The sequence below is a fragment of the Sceloporus undulatus genome, chromosome 6, assembly GCF_019175285.1.
Source record: "Sceloporus undulatus isolate JIND9_A2432 ecotype Alabama chromosome 6, SceUnd_v1.1, whole genome shotgun sequence".
Classification (NCBI taxonomy): domain Eukaryota; kingdom Metazoa; phylum Chordata; class Lepidosauria; order Squamata; family Phrynosomatidae; genus Sceloporus; species Sceloporus undulatus.
In genome coordinates, this window is record NC_056527.1 from 118,008,044 (window position 1) to 118,032,630 (window position 24,587).

The 24,587-nt window shown below is 46.1% G+C and overlaps 1 protein-coding gene across 3 annotated transcripts in view; it reads right to left on the reverse strand.

Annotated features, from left to right (window-relative positions):
- Positions 1-14,226, reverse strand: part of NLGN2 (neuroligin 2) — a 69,790-nt gene extending 55,564 nt beyond the window's left edge. Inside the window, exon 1 of one of the 3 annotated variants that reach the window (XM_042474131.1) lies at positions 13,761-14,226. In XM_042474131.1, coding sequence (XP_042330065.1) covers positions 13,761-14,226 — 466 coding nt within the window. Of the gene's footprint in view, positions 1-4,118; positions 4,133-13,760 lie in introns of those variants that run through there. The other 2 variants (XM_042474134.1, XM_042474132.1) reach the window with 2 other exon arrangements.
- Between the last annotated feature and the right edge of the window lie 10,361 nt (positions 14,227-24,587).

Here is a 24,587-nt window from a genome sequence, read left to right on the forward strand (position 1 = left end):
CTTCCATCATAGATATATGCATTTGATGCTTCCACGATAGAACATATGCAGATGATACTGCCATACAGAGATCTGCATATGAGGGTTCCACCCTAGACATTGCATCTGATGCTTCCATCATAGCATGTGCATTTGATCATAAACATTACATATGATGTTTCCACTATAGAGATCTGCACACAATGGTTCCACTATAGAATAGCATTTGATGCTTCCACGATAGACATTGCAGTGATACTGCCATTACAGAGATCTGCCATATGATGGTTCCACCATAGATATATGCATATGTGCCTCCATCATAGATATATGCACTGTGCTCCATCATAGACACATGCATATGCATGGCTGGATGGCCATCTGTTGGGTATGCTTTGATTTGAGAGTTCCGCGATGGCAGGAGGTTGGACTGGATGGCCTTTATGGTCTCTTCCCACTCTATGATTCTATATGATGCTTCCACCTAATATGCATTTGATGCTTTGCCTGGCTAATTCTCTAAGGCGCCCTGGAACTGAGAATGGGGACACTGTGGCAGTGTTGGAAACAAGGGAAGGGCTGAAAAGGGGTTGAGATGGCAGAGGAGAAACGGGGCTTAGGAAGAACTTCCTGCTGTTCAATGGGGAAGATGCTGCCTTGGAGTGTGGTGAGTCTCCTTCTTTGGAGGCTTTTAAACAGAGGCTGGATGGCCATCTGTCACAGGGAAGGCTTTGATGATGTATTCCTGCATGCAGAATGGCATGAATGGAGTTGGACTGGATAATCTTTGGGGCCTCTTCCAGCTCTAGGATTTTATGATGGCTGGTCTATAGAGTCTCTGGGTAGGTAGCCCATCCAGCAAAGCTTCCTCCTCCCACCTGCTGCCTACGTTTTATCATTTCTGGTGGATTCGTGCATGGCAGGGGGTTGGATGGGAGAATCTTGGGGTTCCTTCCAGCTCTAGGTTCTATGATGAGCGGCCACAGCAAAGGTCTCCGAAGGCAGGGCATGGTAAGGTGGGACTTGGAAAGCAAGAACAGAAAGAGCTATGCAGCTGTTATGTGTCTTCAAGTCATTTCTGACTCACAGCATGAAAAATGTAAGTATGCCCTTAGCAGATCAGGCTGGGTTTTTTTAAACAGAAATGAACTGTGAGGGAAGTCCGAAGGTTTTTAAGACTAAGTCCAAAACACACTGCATAAAAACAATCCAGTCTGAGATCGCTTTAACTGCCCTGGCTCAGTGCTAGGGAATCCTGGGAACTGTAGTCTTGTGAGGAATTCAGCCTCCTCTGCCAAAGAATACTGGAGCCTCACCAAACTACAAATCCTGGGATTCTGTACGATGGTGCCATGGCAGTTAAAGTGGTGTCAAACTGAATTATTTCTACAGTGCGATACAGCCTCTCTGCTTCCTACAGGTTGCCATCACACATTATCCCTTTCTCTTCCCTCCATGCCCCTTCCAGCCCTGCAACCATCCTTTGATAAAATGTAGGGAAATGTGTGGGTGGGGATGAAGGAGAAAAGGGTGTTCACCCATTAAAAAGGAGGAAGAAACAAAGAAAGAAAGAGCAGGCAGGTCAAAACATCCAGTCAAGAGGCAAAAAACAGAGGAAAGGGGAGAATCCTTTACAGCTGGAATATATTGGGGGGGAGAATCGAAGCTTTAATGGCCAGCATCCATAGTGTTTTTGTGGGTCTTTACTCTTTGGGCTATGTGGCCATGTTCTAGAAGAGTTTTATCCCTGCGTTTGCCAGCATGCTAAACCCAAACAAACTATTGGGGTGAAGGTCGTCACTGAGATCAGACAATAGGGCAGCAATTGGGGCGACAATTTGGGGTGGTGGATTATTACAGTTATGCTGAAACTTCAGAAAATAGCTTTGGTTTTCACCAGTGTATCGGCACTGCAAAAGTAATCCCAGTTTGACACCGTTTAACTGCCATGGCTCAATGGGATGGATTTTGGGAATTGCAGATTGTTGTGGCACCAGAGAACTATAGAGTTCCAAGCATTCAGCCATGGCAGTTAAAGTGCTGTCAACCTGGGTTATTCTGCGCCCAACTGAATCAGGGAAAGGCTCAGAGTTCAATAGCAAAATTATCCAGAGTGTGGAACAGTTACTTTTGTGCATTGCAACCTCCAGAGTTCCCCCGCAGCCAGTGGCCATGCTGAGGGGAGGGTATAGGGATTGGTGAGCCTTAAAACCCTAGCTGTTTTTATGTTGTTAACTGCATTCTGTTCTTTGACGTGAACTTAGATTCTTTTATACCATGAATAATTTATTCTGTTCAGGGAAAGGAAAGAGGGATACAAATATCATCATCGTCATCATTATCCAAAGAAACGTACCCAAAAGATTTTGTTTTAAGACTACAGCCTCAACAGACCAGGGATAAAGACCGCCATCGGGGCAGAGTGGGGTCATTGAATCCGCACGATGCATGGCCGACTCCGCCTCATGCTGGCGTGATCCCGCGTGCCCCACTGCATGGCAGGCAGCGTCATGGCACTCCTCTGGCACTACGTCCAGGTGATGCAGCACCAAAGGAGTGCCAAAGCGTGTGGCACCAGTGGCTATGGCGCCTTTACACGGTGAGGCTTTTTGCGGTTCATTTTGTGCTGCAGAAAGGCCGCATCAGGCTGCGGCGGGTTGAGTTTCGCCACCCCAGTGCAGTGAAGACAGAGGCAGCTGCAGGCCGCCCCTTAGGATGGTCTGTTCAGCCCCAAACCCTTCGCTCTGGAGGGCATCTGGGAACTGCATCCCCAAAAGTAACTTTCCAAGCTCTGGATTTGCCATGCATGGGATTCTGGGCTTTGGGATTCAAACCGAATCCTGGGATGGATGCAGGACGACCTTTTCTGCCTGAGACCCCAACAGACTTGCTGGCAAAGATTGCTGTAACTGGGTAAAATTGGTTCCTGTGTCCTAACGTCCTGCTCAGTGAGTAAGTCTTAGGAAGACTGCCAAGGTAGGAATGCAATTTTTTGCCTATTTTGCAATTACTGTATCAACTATATCCTATTTGGAAGACATAAATTTCCATAGGCTTCCCTCCCTGCTGCAAGGACAAAAAACAATTATTTAAGTGCGTTTTTGCTCAGTATTTGACAATCTTAAGTGCTTCGGGAAATGATTCCGCAGAAATCACAATCGGGATTTTGGCACCTCATTTTCCCTCCACAAAAACCCCACATGTGTTTCTGGCATACTGGAACGTGTTTGGGTTTTTTATTATTATTATTTTGTGGGTGTGAAGGTGAAAATTGGTTTTTGGTGGGAGAAATACATTTCTGTGCAACCATCTTGCCTCCACATGTATTCCTGCACAGAATTTTTTAAACAATCACACATTCAGGATGTGCAACACCAAGTAAAACGGCACACAATTCTTCTTTCTGTGTTATTCTTCCTGTCTCAGTTTCCCAACTGTTGGGAACCCACCGCCCCCTTTTTTTTGGTCACTGGAAGGAGATGGAATATGGGAATTCGTCCATTCTAGATGGAGGGTCTCCCCACCCTGCCCTTTAACACGGCCTCCCCACAGATTCATTATGGCCTCATGTGAGTGTTGCGCACAGCCAGGACTCATCCTGAGTTTTAAAGTCAGGGGATGATGGGGTTTAGGATATTCTAGAAAATGGGACCTGTGCTCAGAAGAGGCTTGTGGGCAAACAGGTGTGCAGTGTTTTGGAGCTTTCTGGTTAGAACAATCGGTGGATGGATGGGTAGAAAAGGATGTGGAGACAGGCCCATTTTTTGAATGAGAGCCCCTGGGGGATTCTGGGACTTCTCATCCAAAACGGTAACTCCAGGGAGGTTCTATCCAAAGGTAACGCTCTGGGAAATTTCAGCGAAAAATGTTAACTCTCAAATTTTCATCAAGGGTAACAACTCTGGGAGTTCTCATCCAAAAAGGGGTAATCCTCCCAAGATCCCAAGGTGAGTACTGAAAGCAGGATGAAAGTTAGGAACTGGGTTTGGCCTGGATTAGAAAAGAATGCTCTTTTGCAAAACAGGGTCCTATCCAATGACGCATCACAGAGGAAGGGAATCAAGGGGGGGGATGTAAGAAAGCAAGCCCCCCCCGACCCACCCACCCATCCGATCTCTCCTTCCCCCGCTTTGAATTACCGTCCTCCATGGGCACATAAAGTTGTGAGGTAGAGGCAATTTCACTCTGGTTCTGGACTATCCAGCGACAATTTCTAAGTTGTCAGTGAACCAGACAGGAGCATGATTCCAGGGCATGCCGTGGATGTTCTGTGGGCAGACGGGAGCAAAAGCCGTGGCATTGCGCACCTCAGACCAGGAAGCAGGCGCTTCGGGGGGCTGGAAACGCCTCTCCCCACCGGTGGGTGGCGTAAGGGATGCCCAGGTATTGCACCACCGGGCCAAGGATCTCATTGTAGGTCTTTCTTGATCCCCCGGGGCTTCCCGTAATTGGTGGGCACCACAGGGTATTTGTCCTCGGGTTTCTGCCCTGAGAGGGGCAAAGAGCGCAGGGCCAACCCCAAAAGCCAAAGAAAAGAGCAGAGCCTGTCCGGATGTTCAGCACCCGAAGGACCAAACTCAAAGGTGAGGAGAAACTGGCGGCCACTTTTGTATTGTGTGTGTGTGTGGGGGTGTGGTGTGTGTGTGTGTATAGTGTGGGGAGAGGGAAAGAATCTGGGAGAACCAAAGGGAGCAACTTTCTTCACAGGAGGGGAAGAAGGGGACGGTCGGCCTGAGTAGCAGCTGAAGAGGAAGAGGAGGAGGAAGAGGGAAAACAACCAGGAGAGGCTGTGGCTGAGCAGACGGGACGGGAAGCCAGCAGCAGCTTAGAGGGAACGCAGAGGGTCACTCCGGCAGAGAGAGCATCTGTTGCGTTCATTGTGGCCCAATAGCGCAAGCAGCGTCCCAGCCGACTGGAGAATGCACCTACAGGTTAAAAGACGGAGGGAGAGAGAGAGAGAGAGAGAGAAGTGAAGGAACGGATCAGAATCAGAGGTGAAAGGTGAAAAGGGAGATGAGGTGAGAAGACGGAGTGAGAGGTAGATCTGTCCCTATCGAGTGTTACAATCTTGGCTTCCCACAATGGGGAGATATTAAATTCCCCCTTTTTAATCTCTGCTGGAACACATCCCTCCCACCCAGCGGGCATCCAAGGGGGGGGTGTGCAGACTGCACCAGGTGCCAATAGAGGGGACCCCTCAAACATCTGCTTTTTGGCAGAAATGGGCTGTGGCATTAAACAGGGAAGAGACAGTGTGGGTGGATGAGGGCTCAGTGGGGGGAGACGGAGGGCTCCAGGTGGCTGCGTGTTGTTTTAAAAATTATTCCATTTTAAAAAAATCCATTTTTAAAATTTTTTAAAAATAATTATTTAAAATTTATTAAACCATCACCTTGATCGGAATGTTCACTTCATCACATGAAACCATGTACTGTAAATGCACTGGGCTGTGCGTATGTATTGTCATTCAACGGCATAATTTTAGCATAGTAATAGCTTCATTTTATACATTTCATACAGAACTAACAGTGTCTAAGCAGTTTTACACTGTAAGCTTGCCCCCAACAAGCTAGTACTCATTTTGCCACTTCCTCGGAAGGAGGCAAGCCTGAGTCGAGCTGAGCCCTTTCGCTGGTATGTGACCTAGGTTTGTGACTGAGCAGCTGCAGTAAGGCTTAATTTTAATTTTGCTAGTTGTTTTATGTCACAACTTTACTGTACAATCAGTGATATCTAGGGATTATGAATAAGGTGTACAATGCTAAGATGTTGTATGGTGTGGGATGGGTGGAAGTCAGTGGTGCCGTGACACCAACCCTGTGATGCCACTGCTCCCACCCATCTGCAAATCGTCTTCTGCACATAAACCCTTCTGAACATTTACACTCATTCACGCTAAATGTGTGTGTGGGGATGGGTGGGGCGAGAAATGCAGGGGAGGGATGAGAGGAGAAGAGCACTTCTTCACAGGTACGCTCCCCTAAATCAGTCCTTTAGGGAGAAACAATCCCTTCTGAGCTGAGTGACTCCTCTGCTTCCTTCCCACTCCAGTGCTATTCGTCACCCGCCTCTCTCCTTTAAAAACCACACACACAACACAACACACACACTTGAGCGATGCTGGCATGAGCTCCATGATGAACCCGCACAAACACGTATTTCAACGTTGAGGTTGAAATACAGCTGACACATTTTTGGATACAAGGGGTTGCAACACCACCAGCAAACCAGGCAAAGTGAAGTGAGCATCTCTTGCATCAGCTCCAAAAAAGATGCTGCTTTTAAAAAAGAACCCAGGAGCGCAGATTCCACCCTCAACACAGTAAGTTTTGTCTTCGGAGCTAAGCGGGGTGTCCTGATTAATACATTGGGTGGGAGACCACAGGGAAGACCAGGGACCTCCACGGAGCGGGAGAAAAGCGGAGAAAACTTCAAACAGGAAAAGGGGGGAGACATTTTGGCAAGTGCTCAGTCGATGGGCTTTATTGTGCTTGTTCAAAATAAAAAAATAAAAACTTCTACTGAGGACTTCTGAGAGCTGTCTCTCTTTTTCTCTATGTGTGGAGTCCATTGGGTTTTCCCAGCCATTCTCTTCTTCTTTAGGAAAAGACTTGCTTGTCTTCTCAGGAGCCCGTCAGAATTGACAATATAGGACTAGGGTCTGATCGCATGAAGAAATGATGAGTGTGACACCACTTTAACTGCCATGGCTCCCTCTATGGAAACCTGGGATTTGTAATCTGTTGGCATCACCAGAGCTTTGGCAGAGAAGGCTAAATGCTTCCCAAAGTTTACAAATCGAGAATGCCATGGTATTGAGCCTGGGCACTAAAAAGTAGTGTCAAACAATTAATTCTGCAGTGTAGATGCAGCCGACTCAGCCTAGAGCCATTTCCCAACTCCCTGTTTCTGGCATCAACAACTAAGCAAGGCTGGGTCAGTTACAGCAAGTTCCTATCTTCCTATTTTGTTGCATCATCGGAAGCTGAACAGGATTAGGGACCAAGTGGTACTTGGATGGGAGGCAAGACCCCACCTGGAGGGAAGACTGGGGGTACATCTTACACTGTAAGAAATAATGCAGGTTGACACCAGTTTGACTGCCATGGTCCATCTACAGAATCCTGGGATTTGTAGTTTGGGGGGCCCCAGCACTCTTTGGCAGAGGAAGCAAAAAAGCTTTCAAGACTAAACCCAAGATTCCATAGGATGGAGTCTACCGCGTCAAACTGCATTATTTCCACTGTGTAGATGCACCATTGGATGGGAGACCAATGAGTAAAATTGGTCTCCCCGCCCACCAGGGGGATTGTCAGGCCATGCTGGTGAATCAAGGATCCAGCTTATTTGGAGAAAGAACACGTTCTGTCCCATACCGGGACGGGCTGAGTATCTGAAAAGAATAGAAACACTAAGCTCCTGACATTCTAATATAATTTGCCAAGTTTTTTCAAGTCACTATTGCCAAAGTTTATCTGCTTTGATCTAATTGGAAAAGCGAGGTATATAAATAAACATTATTAGTGGTGGTTTTGTTTGTGTGTTGTTATTATTATTAATTATTATTATTATATTAAAGCACCTAAGAAATGGGCCATCTAATCTCTGTTTAGATACATCCATGTGTCAGGGTCAATTTAGGGTTGCCATAACTCGAAATGGCTTGAAGGCACACAACAGCAACAACTATAGAAGTTCCACCACCTTCCAAGGGAGTCCACAGCCAAACAACTGTTACCATCAGGAATTTCTTCCTAGTGTTATGGCATATGGAATTTCTTTACATGTAATTTGAATCTGTTGCTTGGCTCACTACCTCGGGAGCAGGAGTAACAGGCTTGCTTGAGAATCCAGAATGCATAGGTCAGAGTTGGAAGGGACCTCAAGGGCCATTTTGTCTAATCCTCTGCCTTGACGCAATATGTAACTAAAGCACTCTGCAAGATGCCATCCAAACCATTATTAGACCATCCGACGAAGGAAGTCCACCACAGAGACAATCCATTTCACTGTCAAACAGCTTGTATCATGTGGGAATATCTTCTAACATTTAGGTGGAAATCTCTTTGAATCCATCAGCTTGCATTCTGGTCTCCCATCACCGCATAAAAAAAGCTTTGCTCCATCTTCTACATGGCATTCCTTTGGATATGTAAAGATGGCTGTAATCTGTCACTGCTAACCTTCTCTTCTCCAGCTAACCATACCCAGCTCCTTAAGCCCCTTCCTCATGGGCTTGGCTTCTAGACCTTTGACCATTTTGGTCATCCTTTCTGGACACACTCCAGTTTGTCACATCCCTCTTGAATTGTAGTGCCCAGAACTGGACACAGGATTCCGGGTGACTAAGCAGAACAGGGTAACATTACTACTTCTTCCCTTGATCTGGATGCTGTATTTGTAGATGCGACTAGAATTGCATTATTTGTTTTCCTTCTAGCATGAATCATGCTTAGCTTGTGGTCTACTAAGACCCCCTAGATCCCTTTCATCATAATGTTTTCACATTTAATGAACAGTCCTTCTGGTATTTAAAAAACCCATAATTTTCTAGCCTTTTCTTCTTAAGCTAAAAACAAACCAAAGTCTCTCAGTCGTTCCTCATAAGCTTAGTTTCCAGACCTTTGAACATCTTGATCCCCCTTCTCTGACGCATTTCAGCTTGGCAATATCCTTCTAAGTTTTGGAGATGCCAGAAACTTAGAAACACTAGAATCCTAGGTTGGAAGAGACCTCAATGACAATCCCGTCCAGCACCCTTCTACATTCAGCTCTGCTTTAAGACCTCCAAAGAAGGAGAACTCCACCACTCTCCGATGGGAATCTTCCACGTTGAACAGCATTTACTGTCAGGAAATTTTCCTAATATTAGATGGAATCTCTTTTCCTGTAGTTTGTCACCTGCTCCAGTCCTAGTCTCTGGAGCGGCAGAAACAAGCTTGCTCCATCCTCAGCATGGTATCCCTTTAAACATTTAAACATGACTATCGTGCACCCCTTAACCTTCTCTTCCTAGGCTAATACCTTCTCTTCCCAGCTCCTGAACTGCCTCCTTACAGGGGCTTGTGGTTTCAGACCTATTCACCATTTTGATCACCCTCCTCTGGACACGCTCCAGGTTACCCACATCCTTTGAATTATGATGCCCAAAAATATCACGATTATTCCAGTGAAGTCTGACCAAACAGAATTGAGTGGCACTATTACTTTCCTTGATCTAGACACTATGCCCATTGCTGCAGTCTAGAAGCACATTGGATTTTTAGGCTGGCGCATCCACGGCTGCTAGTCATCTACTGGACAGTATTCCAAGTGGGGGCTGACCAAGGAAGAGCATGGTGCTAAGGCCTCCCTTGGGGATCCAGACCCTAGATCTCTGTCACTGTGACCTGGAATTGCAGCGCCTTTTCCCCATGAACCTCAGTCATGGCGCAAAGACGGATGCGGACAGATGAATCCCCCTGTGAGAGTCTGCTCTACGAAAAAGTTGGATTGGCAAAAACTGTTTCGGGTTACGAAATATTTTTCGGGTTACGAAATTCATTTCGGCGCGAAATTCAAATGCTGCAAAGTGCAGCTATAGGCTTTCCAGTGCTAACGGAAAGCCTTTTTGGGTTACGAAATTTTCGGGTTACGAAAGGAATGGCGGAACGAATTAATTTCGTAACCCGAGGCACCACTGTATGCAACTGATGCTTCCATCATAGGCATGTGCATTTGATCATAAACATATACATATGATGTTTCCACTATAGAGATCTGCACACAATGGTTCCACTATAGACATATGCATTTGATGCTTCCACGATAGACATATGCAGATGATACTGCCATTACAGAGATCTGCATATGATGGTTCCACCATAGATATATGCATATGATGCTTCCATCATAGACACATGCATATGCATGGCTGGATGGCCATCTGTTGGGTATGCTTTGATTTGAGAGTTCCTGCATGGCAGGAGGTTGGACTGGATGGCCTTTATGGTCTCTTCCAACTCTATGATTCTATATGATGCTTCCACCATAATATGCATTTGATGCTTTGCCTGGCTAATTCTCTAAGGCGCCCTGGAACTGAGAATGGGGACACTGTGGCAGTGCTTGGAAACAAGGGAAAGGGCTGAAAAGAGGGGTTGAGATGGCAGAGGAGAACGGGGGCTTAGGAAGAACTTCCTGGCTGTTCAATGGTGGAAGATGCTGCCTTGGAGTGTGGTGGAGTCTCCTTCTTTGGAGGCTTTTAAACAGAGGCTGGATGGCCATCTGTCACAGGGAGGGCTTTGATGATGTATTCCTGCATGGCAGAATGGAGTTGGACTGGATAATCTTTGGGGCCTCTTCCAGCTCTAGGATTTTATGATAGGCTGGTCTATAGAGTCTCTGGATAGGTAGCCCATCCAGCAACAGTCTTCCTCCTCCCCACCTGCTGCCTACGTTTTATCATTTCTGGTGGATTCGTGCATGGCAGGGGGTTGGATTGGGAGAATCTTGGGGTTCCTTCCAGCTCTAGGATTCTATGATAAGCGGCCACAGCAAAGGTTCTCCGAAGGGCAGGGCATGGGTAAGGTGGGACTTGGAAAGCAAGAACAGAAAGAGCTATGCAGCTGTTATGTGTCTTCAAGTCATTTCTGACTCACAGCATGAAAAATGTAAGTATGCCCTTAGCAGATCAGGCTGGGTTTTTTTAAACAGAATGAACTGTGAGGGAAAGTCCGAAGGTTTTTAAGAACTAAGGTCCAAAACACACTGCATAAACAATCCAGTCTGAGATCGCTTTAACTGCCCTGGCTCAGTGCTAGGGAATCCTGGGAACTGTAGTCTTGTGAGGAATTCAGCCTCCTCTGCCAAAGAATACTGGAGCCTCACCAAACTACAAATCCTGGGATTCTGTACGATGGTGCCATGGCAGTTAAAGTGGTGTCAAACTGAATTATTTCTACAGTGCAGATACAGCCTCTCTGCTTCCTACAGGTTGCCATCACACATTATCCCTTTCTCTTCCCTCCATGCCCCTTCCAGCCCTGCAACATCCTTTGCTGTAAAATGTTAGGGGAAATGGCATGGGTGGGGATGAAGGAGAAAAGGGTGTTCACCCATTAAAAAGGAGGAAGAAAACAGAAAGAAAGAAAGAGCAGGCAAGGGTCAAAACATCCAGTCAAGAGGCAAAAACAGAGGAAAGGGGAGAATCCTTTACAGCTGGAATAATATTGGGGGGAAGAAGTCGAAGGCTTTAATGGCCAGCATCCATAGTGTTTTTGTGGGTCTTTACTCTTTGGGCTATGTGGCCATGTTCTAGAAGAGTTTATCCCTGATGTTTTGCCAGCATGCTAAACCCAAACAAACTATTGGGGTGAAGAGTCAGTCACTGAGATCAGAGCAAATAGGGCAGCAATTGGGGCGACAATTTGGGAGTGGTGGATTTATACAGTTATGCTGAAACTTCAGAAAATAGCTTTGAGTTTTCACCAGTGTATCTGCACTGCAAAAGTAATCCAGTTTGACACCAGTTTAACTGCCATGGCTCAATGGGATGGAATTTTGGGAATTGCAGATTGTTGTGGCACCACAGAACTATAGAGTTCCATAGCATTCAGCCATGGCAGTTAAAGTGCTGTCAACCTGGGTTATTTCTGCAGCCCAACTGAATCAGGGAAAGGCTCAGAGTTCAATAGCAAATTATACCAGAGTGTGGAACAGTTACTTTTGTGCATTGCAACCTCCAGAGTTCCCCCTGCAGCCAGTGGCCATGCTGAGGGGAGGGTTATAGGGATTGGTGATGTCCTATAAAACCCTAGCTGTTTTTATGTTGTTAACTGCATTCTGTTCTTTGAACGTGAACTTAGAATTCTTTTAATACCATGAATAATTTATTTCTGTTTCAGGGAAAGGAAAGAGGGATACAAATATCATCATCGTCATCATTATCCAAAGAAACAGTACCCAAAAGATTTTTGTTTTAAAGACTAACAGCCTCAACAGACCAGGGATAAAGACCGCCATCGGGGCAGAGTGGGGTCATTGAATCCGCACGATGCATGGCCTGACTCCGCCTCATGCTGGCGTGATCCCGCGTGCCCCACTGCATGGCAGGCAGCGTCATGGCACTCCTCTGGCACTGCGTCCAGATGATGCAGCACCAAAGGAGCGCCAAAAAGCTGTGGCACCAGTGGCTATGGCGCCCTTTACACGGTGAGGCTTTTTGCGGTTCATTTTTGTGCTGCAGAAAGGCCGCATCAGGGCTGCGGCGTGAGTTTGCGCACGACCCCAGTGCAGTGAAGACAGAGGCAGCTGCAGGCCGCCCCTTAGGGATGGTCTGTTCAGCCCCAAACACCTTCTCTGCTCTGGAGGGCATCTGGGAACTGCAATCCCCAAAAGTAACTTTTCCAAGCTCTGGATTTGCCATGCATGGGATTCTGGGCTTTGAGATTCAAAACCGAATCCTGGAATGGATGCAAGGACAGACCTTTTCCTGCCTGAGACCCCCAAACAGACTCTGCTGGCAAAGATTGCTGTAACTGGTATAAATTGGCTCCTTGTGATCCTAACAGTCCTGCTCAGTGAGTAAGTCTTGGGAAAGACTGCCAAGGTAGGAATGCAATTTTTTGCCTATTTTGCAATTACTGTATCAACTATATCCTATTTGGAAGAACCATAAATTTCCATAGCTTCCTCCCTGCTGCAAGACAAAACAATTATTTAAGTGCAGTTTTTGCTCAGTATTTGCACAATCTTAAGTGCTTCGGGAAATGATTCTCCGCAGAAATCCACATCGGGATTTTGGCACATCATTTTCCCTCCACAAAAACCCCACATGTGTTTCTGCAAATACTGGAACGTGTTTGGGTTTTTTTATTATTATTATTTTGTGGGTGTGAAAGGTGAAAATTGTTTTTGGTGGAGAAAATACATTTCTGTGCAAACCATCTTGCCCTCCACATGTATTCCTGCACAGAATTTTTTAAACAATCACACACTTCAGGATGTGCAAACACCAAGTAAAAACGGCACACAATTCTTCTTTCTGTGTTATTCTTCCTGTCTCAGTTTCCCAACTGTTGGGAAACCCACCGCCCCCTTTTTTTTTGGTCACTGGGGAATGAATAATGGTGAATATTCGTCCCATCCCTAGATGGAGGTCTCCCCACCCCTGCCCTTTAAACACTGCCTCCCCAAGATTCATTATGGCCTCATGTGAGTGTTGCTCACAGCCAGGACTCATCCTGAGTTTTAAAAGTCAGGGGATGATGGGGTTTAGGATATTCTAGAAAATGGGACCTGTGCTCAGAAGAGGCTTGTGGGCAAAACAGGTGTGCAGTGTTTTGGAGCATTTCTGGTTAGAACAATCGGTGGATGGATGGGTAGAAAAGGATGTGAGACAGGCCCATTTTTTGAATGAGAAGCCCCTGGGGGGATTCTGGGACTTCTCCTCCAAAAAACGGTAACTCTCAGGGAGTTCTCATCCAAAAGGGTAACGCTCTGGGAAATCTCAGCGAAAAATGTTAACTCTCAAATTTCTCATTCAAGGGTAACAACTCTGGGAGTTCTCATCCAAAAAGGGTAATCCTCCCAAGATCCCAAGGTGAGTACTGAAAGCAAGGATGAAAGTTAGGAACTGGGTTTGGCCTGGATTAGAAAAGAATTGCTCTTTTGCAAAACAGGGGTCCTATCCAATGACGCATCACAGAGGAAGGGAATCAAGGGAGGGGGGATGTAAGAAAGCAAGCCCCCCCGACCCACCCACTCATCCGATCTCTCCTTCCCCCTGCTTTGAATCTTACCGTCCTCCATGGGCACATAAATGTTGAGGTAGAGGCAATCTTCACTCTGGTTCTGGACATATCCAGCGACAATTTCTAAGTTGTCAGTGAACCAGACAGGAAGCATGATTCCAGGCAGCATGCCGTGGATGTTCTGTGGGCAGACGGGAGCAAAAGCCGTGGCATTGCGCACCTCAGACCAGGAAGCAGGCGCTTCGGGGGGCTGGAAACGCCTCTCCCCCACCGGTGGCGTGGCGTAAGGGATGCCCAGGTATTGCACCACTGGGCCAAGGATCTCATTGTTCAGGTCTTTCTTGATCCCCCGGAGCTTCCCGTAATTGGTGGGCACCACAGGGTATTTGTCCTCGGGTTTCTGCCCTGAGAGGGGCAAAGAGCGCAGGGCCAACCCCAAAAGCCAAAAGAAAAGAGCAGAGCCTGTCCGGATGTTCAGCACCCGAAGGACCAAACTCAAAGGTGAGAGAAACATGGCGGCCACTTTTGTAGTGTGTGTGTGTGTGTGTGTGTGTGTAGTGTGGGGAGAGGAAAGAATTCTGGGAGAACCAAAGGGAGCAACTTTCTTCACAGGAGGGGAAGAAGCGGAGACGGTCGGCCTGAGTAGCAGCTGAAGAGGAAGAGGAGGAGGAAGAGGAGAAAACAACCAGGAGAGGCTGTGGCTCGAGCAGACGGGACTGGGAAAGCCAGCAGCAGTCTTAGAGGGAAACGCAGAGGGTCACTCCGGCAGAGAGAAGGCATCTGTTGCGTTCCATTGTGGCCCAATAGCGCAAGCAGCGTCCCAGCCAGACTGGAGAAATGCACCTACAGGTTAAAAGACAGGAGGAGAGAGAGAGAGAGAGAGAGAAGTGAAGGAACGGATCAGAATCAGAGGTGAAAGAGTGAAAAGAGCAGATGAAGGTGAGAAGATGGAGTGAGAGGTAAGATTCTGTCCCTCATCCGAGTTAACAATCTTTGGCTTCCCACAAATGGGGAGCATATTAAATATCCCCCTTTTTAATCTCTGCTGGAACACATCCCTCCCACCCAGCGGCATCCCAAGGGGGGGGGGTGCAGACTGCACCAGGTGACAATAAAAGAGGGAGACCCCTCAAACATCTGCTTTTTTGGCAGAAATGGGCTGTGGCATTAAAACAGGGAAGAGACAGTGTGGGTGGGATGAGGCTCAGTGGGGGGAGAACGGAGAGGCTCCAGGTGGCTGCTGTTGTTTTAAAAATTAATTCCATTTTTTTTAAAAAAATCAATTTTTAAAAATTTTTTTAAAAATAAATTATTTTAAAATTTTATTTAAAACCATCACCTTTGATCGAATGTTCACTTCAATCACATGAAACCATGTACATGTAAATGCACTGAGGCTGTGCGTATGATATTGTCATTCAACGGCATAATTTTAGCAATAGTAATAGCTTCATTTATATACCATTTCATACAGAACTAACAGTGTCTAAGCGGTTTACAACTGTAAGCTAATTGCCCCCAACAAGCTTAGTACCCATTTTAGCCACTTCCTCGGAAGGATGCAAGCCTGAGTCGAGCTTGAGCCCTTTCGCTGGTATGTGACCTTATGGTTTGTGACTGAGCAGCTGCAGTACAGGCTTAATTTTAATTTTGCTAGTTGTTTTATGTCACAACTATTACTGTTACAATCAGTGATATCTAGGGATTATGAATAATGTGTAACAATGCTAAAGATGTTGTATGGTGTGGGATGGGTGGAAGTCAGTGGTGCGGTGACACCAACCCTAGTGATGCCACTGCTCCCACCTCATCTGCAAATCGTCTTCTGCACATAAACCCTTCTGAACATTTACACTCATTCACGCTTAAATGTGTGTGTGGGAGATGGGTGGGCAGAAATGCAGGGGAGGGATGAGAGGAGAAAGAGCACTTCTTCACAGGTACGCTCCCCTAAATCAGTCCCTTTAGGGAGAACAAATCCCTTCTGAGCTGAGTGACTCCTCTGCTTCCTTCCACTCCAGTGCTATTCGTCACCCGCCTCTCTCCTTTAAAACACACACACACACACACACACACTTGAGCGATGCTGGCATGAGCTCCATGATGAAACCCGCACGAAACACGTATTTCAACGTTGAGGTTGAAATACAGCTGACACATTTTTGGATACAAGGGGTTGCAACACCACCAGCAAACCAGGCAAAGTGAAGTGAAGCATCTCTTGCATCAGCTCCAAAAAAAGATGCTGCTTTTAAAAAAGAACCCAAGGAGCAGCATTCCACCCTCAACACAGTAAGTTTTGTCTTCGGAAGCTAAGCAGGGTCTGTCCTGATTAATACTTGGGTGGGAGACCACCAGGGAAGACCAGGGACCTCCACGGAGCGGGAGAAAACTTCAACAGGAAAAGGGGGGAGACATTTTGGCAAGTGCTCAGTCGATGGGCTTTATTTGGGCTTGTTTCAAAATAAAAAATAAAAACTATCTACTGAGGACTTCTGAGACTGTCTCTCTCTTTTTCTCTATGTGTGGAGTCCATTGGGTTCTCCCCAGCTTCTTCTTTAGGAAAAAGACTTGCTTGTAGTCTCAAGGAGCCAGTCAGAATTGACAATATAGGACTAGGGTCTGAGCTGCACTGAAGAAATGATGCAGTGTGACACCACTTTAAATGCCATGGCTCCATCCTATGGAAACCTGGGATTTGTAATCTGTTGCATCACCAGAGCTTTTGGACAGAGAAGGCTAAATGCTTCCCAAAGTTACAAATCGCAGAATGCCATGGTATTGAGCCTGGGCAGCTAAAAGTAGTGTCAAACCAATTTAATTCTGCAGTGTAGATGCAGCCTGACTCAGCCTAGAGCCATTTCCCAACTCCCTGTTTCTGGCATCAACAACTAAGCAAGGCTGGGTCAGTATACAGCAAGTTCCTATCTTCCTAATTTTGTTGCATCTCGGAAGCTGAACAGGATTAGGACCAAGTGGTACTTGGATGGGAGGCAGACCCCACCTGGAGGGAAGACTGGGGGTACATCTACACTGTAGAAATAATGCAGGTTGACACCAGTTTGACTGCCATGGCTCCATCCTACAGAATCCTGGGATTTGTAGTTTGGGGAGGCCCCAGCACTCTTTGGCAGAGGAAGCTAAAAAGCTTTCAAGACTACAAACCCCAAGATTCCATAGGATGAGTCTACAGCGTCAAACTGCATTATTTCCACTGTGTAGATGCACCCTTGGATGGGAGACCAATGAAGTAAAATTGTGTCTCCCAGCCGCACCAGGAGGGATTGTCAGGCCATGCTGGTGAATCAAGGATCCAGCTTTATTTGGAGAAAGAAACACGTTTCTGTCCCATACCTGGACTGGCTAGTATCTGAAAAGAATAGAAACACTAAGCTCCTACATTCTAATATAATTTGCCAAGGTTATTTCTAAGTCACTATTGCAAAGTTTATCTGCTTTGATCTAATTTGGAAAAGCGGTATATAAATAAACATTATTATTGTTGTTGTTGTTGTTGTTATTATTATTATTATTAAAGCACCCTAAGAAATGGCCATCTAATCTCTGTTTAGATACATCCAATGTGTCAGGGTCATTATAGGGTTGCCATAACTCAGAAATGGCTTGAAGGCACACAACAGCAACAACATATGAAAGTCCACCACCTTCCAAGGGAGTCCACAGCCAAACAACTGTTACCATCAGGAATTTCTTCCTAGTGCTTATGGCATATGGAATTTCTTTACATGTAATTTTGAATCTGTTGCTTTGGCTCCTACCCTCGGGAGCAGGAGTAAACAGGCTTGCTTGAGAATCCAGAATCATAGGATCAGAGTTGGAAGGGACCTCAAGGGCCATTTAGTCTAATCCTCTGCCTTGCAGCAATATGTAACTAAAGCACTTCTGAAAGATGCCCATCCAAACCATTATAAGAACCTCCAAAGAAGGAAAGTCCACCACAGAGACAATCCATTTCACTGTCAAACAGCTTGTATCATTGGGAATATCTTTCTAACATTTAGGTGGAATCTCTTTGAATCCATCAGCTTGCATTCTGGTCTCCATCACAGCATAAAACAAGCTTGCTCCATCTTCTACATGGCATTCCTTTGGATATGTAAAGATGGCTGTATCATGTCACTGCTCAACCTTCTCTTCTCCAAGCTAACAATACCCAGCTCCTTAAGCCATTCCTCATTGGGCTTGGCTTCTAGACCTTTGACCATTTTGGTCATCCTCTTCTGGACACACTCCAGTTTGTCCACATCCCTCTTGAATTGTAGTGCACAGAACTGGACACAGGATTCCGGGTGACTAAAGCAGAACAGTGTAACATTACTACTTCTTCCCTTGATCTGGATGCTGTATTTTGTAGATGCAGACTAGAATTGCATTATTTGTTTTCCTTCTAGCATGACTCATGCTTAGCTTGTGGTCTACTAAGACCCCCTAGATCCCTTTCACATATAATGTTTTCACATTTAAATGACAGTCCTTCTGGTATTTAAAGAAACCCATAATTTTCTAGCCTTTTCTCCTCTAAGCTAAACAAACCAAAGTCTCTCAGTCGTTCCTCATAAAGCTTAGTTTCCAGACCTTTGAACATCTTGATCACCCTTCTCTGGACGCATTTCAGCTTGTCAATATCCTTCTAAGTTTTGGAGATGCCCAGAATTCTTAGAAACATAGAATCCTAGAGTTGGAAGAGACCTCAATGACAATCCAGTCCAGCACCCTTCTACATTCAGCCTCTGCTTTAAGACCTCCAAAGAAGGAGACTCCACCACTCTCCGATGGAGAATCTTCCACCGTTGAACAGCATTTACTGTCAGGAAGTATTTCCTAATATTTAGATGGAATCTCTTTTCCTGTAGTTTGCATCCCTTGCTCCATGTCCTAGTCTCTGGAGCGGCAGAAAACAAGCTTGCTCCATCCTCAGCATGGTATCCCTTTAAACATTTAAACATGACTATCATGTCACCCCTTAACCTTCTCTTCCTCAGGCTAAATACCTTCTCTTCCCCAGCTCCCTAAGCTGCTCCTTACAGGGCTTGTTCGTTTCCAGACCATTCACCATTTTGATCACCCTCCTCTGGACACGCTCCAGGTTACCCACATCCTTCTTGAATTATGATGCCCAAAACTAGACACGATATTATTCCAAGTGAAGTCTGACCAAAACAGAATTGAGTGGCACTATTACTTTCCTTGATCTAGACACTATGCTCCATTGCTGCAGTCTAGAATCACATTGGATTTTTTAGCTGCCGCATCACACTGCTGACTCATGTTCATCTAACTGGACACAGTATTCCAAGTGGGGTCTGACCAAGGCAGAAGAACATGGTGCTAAGACCTCCCTTGATCCAGACCCTAGATCTCTGTCACTGTGACCTGGAATTGCAGCGCCTTTTCCCCGTGAACCTCAGCCATGGCGCAAAGAACGTATGCGCGACAGATGAATCCCATCCCTGTGAGAGTCTGCTCTGTAGAGAAATGCAGCCTCTTCCTCTTCTCCATGGCTCCCAAGTCTTTACGGTACACTCCTCCCCGGTGGATTCTCCCAGGTCTTTAATTAAATAAAACTGGAGTTTTTTGTTTATCATTCACAATGTGGCAATTAGAGGCAGGAACATGTAATTAGTACAAAATTGCGTCTGGGAGAATCCAGAGGCCCAGAGAGGGGAAAATAAGGGGGGTGGCGGAGCTGGAAGAGAACGGCAGAACCCGATTCCTCCCAAAACTGTGAGGATGGATGGCAATGGAAATGGGATGAGAGCTGGGAAGGTAAAACTTTGTGGAGTGATGGAGAAGAAAGGAGAGATGGGATTGGCAGATGGATGGAAGTGCAGAGCACTAGCGCAAGATGGATGGAAGGAGGAGTATTAATAGAGACGGCCATAGAGAGAGAAGAGCGGAAGCCACAGGACGGACTCATGCATGCATGTGAGGAGAAAAGGGGAAGACTATAAAGGAGAAAAGCACGTGCCGAATAAATGAATGGACAAGCAAGGGAGAAAGGCGAAAGGATCTTGTAATGGGGGCAGAGGTGGGATTCACTGCAAGCCCTGGAGACAGGAGGCTAAACGCAGCGCTCTACCCACTGGGCCCCAAGGCAAACGCAGCAAGAACGTCTGGACAATCAGACCCACGTTTGCTAATTCCACAACTCGCAGAGACAGAAAGCGCTCAAGGGGTCTCCAAGAAAGAGCAAGCTGTTTTTTTGACTTGCATCACACTCTCCTAAAGATACACAAGGTCCCATTTCCCACTGTAGAAAATTGTGCTGGGAGGAGGGAGACTGGTTGGTGGCTTTGGTTTGTTGGTTTTCAAGGGACAATTTCAGGCTAAGAAGAGGGGCCTCCTCAGCCTGGAGAAGCCACTTGTTTGGGCTACAACTACCAGGATCTCCCAGCCGGTGGATTTGGGGATCCTTTTGTCCAACAAAATAACACTTCCAAGTTCTGCCTGCAACATTTTGTAGCAACGCGTATGTGTGCCAGTCAGGGTTTAGGAAAAGGCTTAGTATGCCAGCGTGAAATTTTTCTCCACCTGGCCCAGCAGAAAAATAATGACCACGGAAGAACTACCTGAATTCATCCTTGATAATGACAAACTAGAAATCGTCAAAAGATTTCCCTTACCTTGGATCAAACATAGATTAGAACAGAGACTGTAGTCATGAAATCAGAAGAAGACTAGGACTGAGAAGGGCAGCTATGAAAGAACTAGACAAGATCTTAAGGTGCAAAGATATACAGCTAAACATTAAAGTTAAAATTGTCCAAGCCACAGAAGTGAGAGCTTGTGAAGAAAACGGAAAGGAAGAAAATCAATTTGTTTGAGATGCGGTGCTGGGAAAGAGTGCAGAGGATATTGTGGATGGCCATGAAGACAAACAAATGTCATATCGAAGATGAACTGAAAATGGAGCAACTTTGTTTTCTTCAGCTCCAGAGAACAGGACCCAGAACAATGGATTCAAACTGCAGGAAAAGAGATTCCACCTGAAGATTAGGAATAACTTCCTGATGTTAAGAGCTGCTCAGCAGTGGAAGACACTGCTCCTCAGAGGGTGGTAGTGCCTCATTCCTTGGAGGTGTTGAAAGAGAGGCTGGATCTGTCACAGTGTTGTCCTGCATGGCTGAAGAAGGTTGGGTTTGATGGCCCCTGGGGGTTTCTTCCAACTCTGTGATTCAATGAAATGGGTCCTAAAACAGATCAAGCCTGAACTCTCCCTGGAAGCCAAGATGATTAAACTGAGGCTGTTTTACTTTGGACGCATCATGAGAAGACACAACTCATTAGAAAAGACAAGGATACTGAGGAAGGCAGAAGGCAGTAGAATCATAGAGTCATAGAATTGGAAGAGACCCCAAGGACCATCCAACCCCATTCTGCCATGCAGGAACTCTCAATCAAAGCATCCCTGACAGTTGGCCATCCAGCCTCTGTTTAAAGGCCTCCAAAGAGGAAGACTCCAGCACCCTCCAAGAGAATGTGTTCCACTGTCAAACAGCCCTTACTGTCAGGAAGTTCCTCCTAATGTTAAGGTGGACTCTCTTTTCCTGTAGCTTGCATCCATTACTCCGGATCCTGTTCTCTGGAGCAGCAGAAAAGAAGCTTGCTCCCTCCTCAACATGACATCCCTTCAAATAATTAAACAGGGCTATCATATCACCTCTTAACCTTCTCTTCTCCAGGCTAAACAGACCCAGCTCCCTAAGTCTTTGCTCATAGGGCTTTATGATTTCCAGACCCTTCACCATTTCAGTCGCCCTGCTCTGGACACAGTTCCAGAAGGAGAGGAAGACCCCATACCAGATGGATAGACTCAATTTTGTCTATTTTGTATGAATGTACAGGACCTGAGCAGAGCAGTGAAGGACAGGGAGTCTTAGAGATGTTTCATCCACAGGGCCACCATGAGTCAAGGCTGAGGGGTGTTAACAGCAACACGACAAGCCCAGCCCAGTGTGCTCTGAGCGACAGTGGTTCTCAGGGGTCACCATGTAGATCAGTGGTATCACCAGGACTGGTGTCACTCTAGTGCAGTAACCCATGCAATCACCCCCAGGCTCCCTAGCACACACCCCAGCTGCCCCCCTCCACCAGCCAGGCCACCTGCCATCCATCATCTGTATCAACTGCTGCCGAGGATGTGGCGCTGCTGCCTCCCAGCAGCCTTTTCTGAGTACAGCAGGGCTGCTAGGCAAGCAAGAAAGGGAGGTGGCTCTCCTTCCCACCTGGCCATCAGCTGGGTCAGACCTGGATGGCAGCCCCATCCCACCCATGACTGCTTTTTTTCTGGGTCTGAGTAAGAGCAGTTTGACTGTCCGCCTTGAGTCCCTATATTGGGAGAAAGGCAGGATATAAGAAAATAAAATAAATAATAACCTGGCAGGGCAGGTGAGCAAGCAAAAAAGGGAGGCATCTACTCTGTAACTTACACTTTCTGTCTGTGCCAGGAGAACAAGTGGGTCCTTCATGTAGTGATAACCCTTTGTTATAGAACTAGGCTGCATCAGTAGTATAGTGTCAAGGGAAGTAATAGTGCCCCTCTATACTGCTTTGGTCAGGCCTCACCTGGAATATTGTGTCCAGTTCTGGGAACTGCAATTCAAAAGGCTGTTGAGAAAGTGGGGTGTGTCCAAAGGAGGGCGACTAAAATGGTGAAGGGTCTGGAAACCACGAATCCCCATGAGGAACAACTTAGGGAGCTGGGGATGTTTAGCCTGGAGAAGAGTGGGTTAAGAGGTGATATGATAGCCCTGTTTAAATACTTGAAAGAATGTCATATTGAGGAGGGAGCAAGCTTGTTTTCTGATGCTCCGGAGAACAGGACCCAGAACAATGGATGCAAGCTCCAGGAAAAGAGATGCCACCTCAACATTAGGAAGAACCTCCTGATGGGAAGGGCTGTTTGACTATGGAAGACGCTCCCTTGGAAAGCAGTGGAGTCTCCTTCTTTGGAGGTTTTTAAACAGAAGCTGGGAAGAATGGGGTTGGACTGGATGGCCCTTGTGGTCTCTTCAAATTCTATCTCCTTAGTCAGAGTAACTTTTCTGAGAGAAAAAAAAAAAAAGAAAAAAAAAAAAGAAGAAAAAAGAGGGAAGAAAAAAAAAAAAAAAAAAAGAAAAAGTAAGAGAAAAGTACTCGCCCCTTGCACTCCTCTTCACCTGCCTTCTAACTTAATGATTCCTACTAGAAAGGCCCCTTCCCCACCACCACTCCCTTCTCCTTTTGTGTCAGTCTTTTTAGATTGTAAGCCTGAGGGCAGGGAACGTGCCAATTAAAAAGATTGTATACAGCGCGGTGTAAATTTACAGCGCTATAAATAAAAGTTAAAATAATAATAATAATAATATGACTACCTCTGAGGTTTCCACCCACGCAGTCCTCACTGTGAACACCCTTCTAATGATGCTCCTGATGTAAAGAAAGTCCCTTTTGAATCGCCCCTGTCCGATCCCTGTTTTTTTTAAAACCTGCAAACACTGGATGGAGGCAGGAAGATATACACTCCATTTTCCTGGCATGGTCTCTTAAGAGCCACCATCCCAGAATTCTTTGTTTTTGGCACAAAAACAGTCAATAGAAAGGACAATGTAATGTAAACAACTGAGGGCCTTGCTACCCAGGAAAGTGTGATGAGCCAGTGCTGACCATTAGAACCCAATTCTTGGAAAGTCTTGGAAAGTTAACTTTCGGGGCCCTCATTCCAGAACTCTAGCCAGCATGGCACTAGGGCAGGGGTAGGAAACCTTTTTGAGCCGGGGGCCGGTTTGCTGCTGTCCCTCAGACAACGGGGGCTGAAGCCAAAAAATAAATAATTAAATAATTAAAAAAAATTAAATATATAAAAAACCGAGGACAAATGTGGACAAAATTTTCAAATGGAAAGACTTTTTAAAAAAAAATGGAGGACACACGTGAAAAAATTTGCTGATTTTAAAAAAATGTTATATAAATGCATGTTTCTCGAGGCTTCTATAGACAATTGCCCCCCAAAGGCCCCGGTGGCAATTGGCGGCAGGACCAGGCTGGGGCCGGTCCCAAGGCCTTGCCGGCCCGCATCCGGCCCGCAGGCCGCAGGTTGCCTACCGCTGCACTAGGGGATGCTGGGAGTTGTTATTCCACCACCACCATCATTCTGTGAATCCTGAATGGTCAGGAACACTCATATGAGTCCCAGTCCTGGGAAATGAGTGGGATATATATATATATATATATATATATATATAAGAGATAGCGGCAGCCAGTGCTGATCTTTACCGGCCTTGAATGGAAAAGTTACTTCGTTGGGACTACAGCTCCCAGCCAGCAGAGTCACTGGAGAATTCTGGGAGCTGTAAGGCCCCCATTCTGGGGAATGTTTTTCTAAGTTCTACATGGGACATAGAAAGGACAGGAGGGAAATGGCTGCCCCATAGCATTCAAACCACAGCACACACCCCACTTTGCAAAATGTTTGCAAGTTCCAGTGCGTCTTGGACCCTGTTTTAGACTTACAACATCCAACCCTGAAACACATCAAGCAACAAAGGAAAAATCCATTGCCTCTGAGCATGCACAGAGCAAACTTCTCTAACCACAAGGGAACCCTCAACTGCTTTGATATGATTTTTTTCAACTACCAGTTGAGAAGGTTTACACCTTTTCTCCTTGGGAAGGTCAGGCCAGTGTGTTTGGCCACAAATTCTGGAGTGGACTGGAACAAAAACTCAAATCATACGGTCCCTATAGATATTGTTTCATTACTATCTACTATCAATCTACTACCAACATTTTCCACTACTAATATTGCTATATTACTACTACTACCATTGATAAATGCACCAGGTTGCAGCACACAAGAAGGTAAGCCTCACAAGC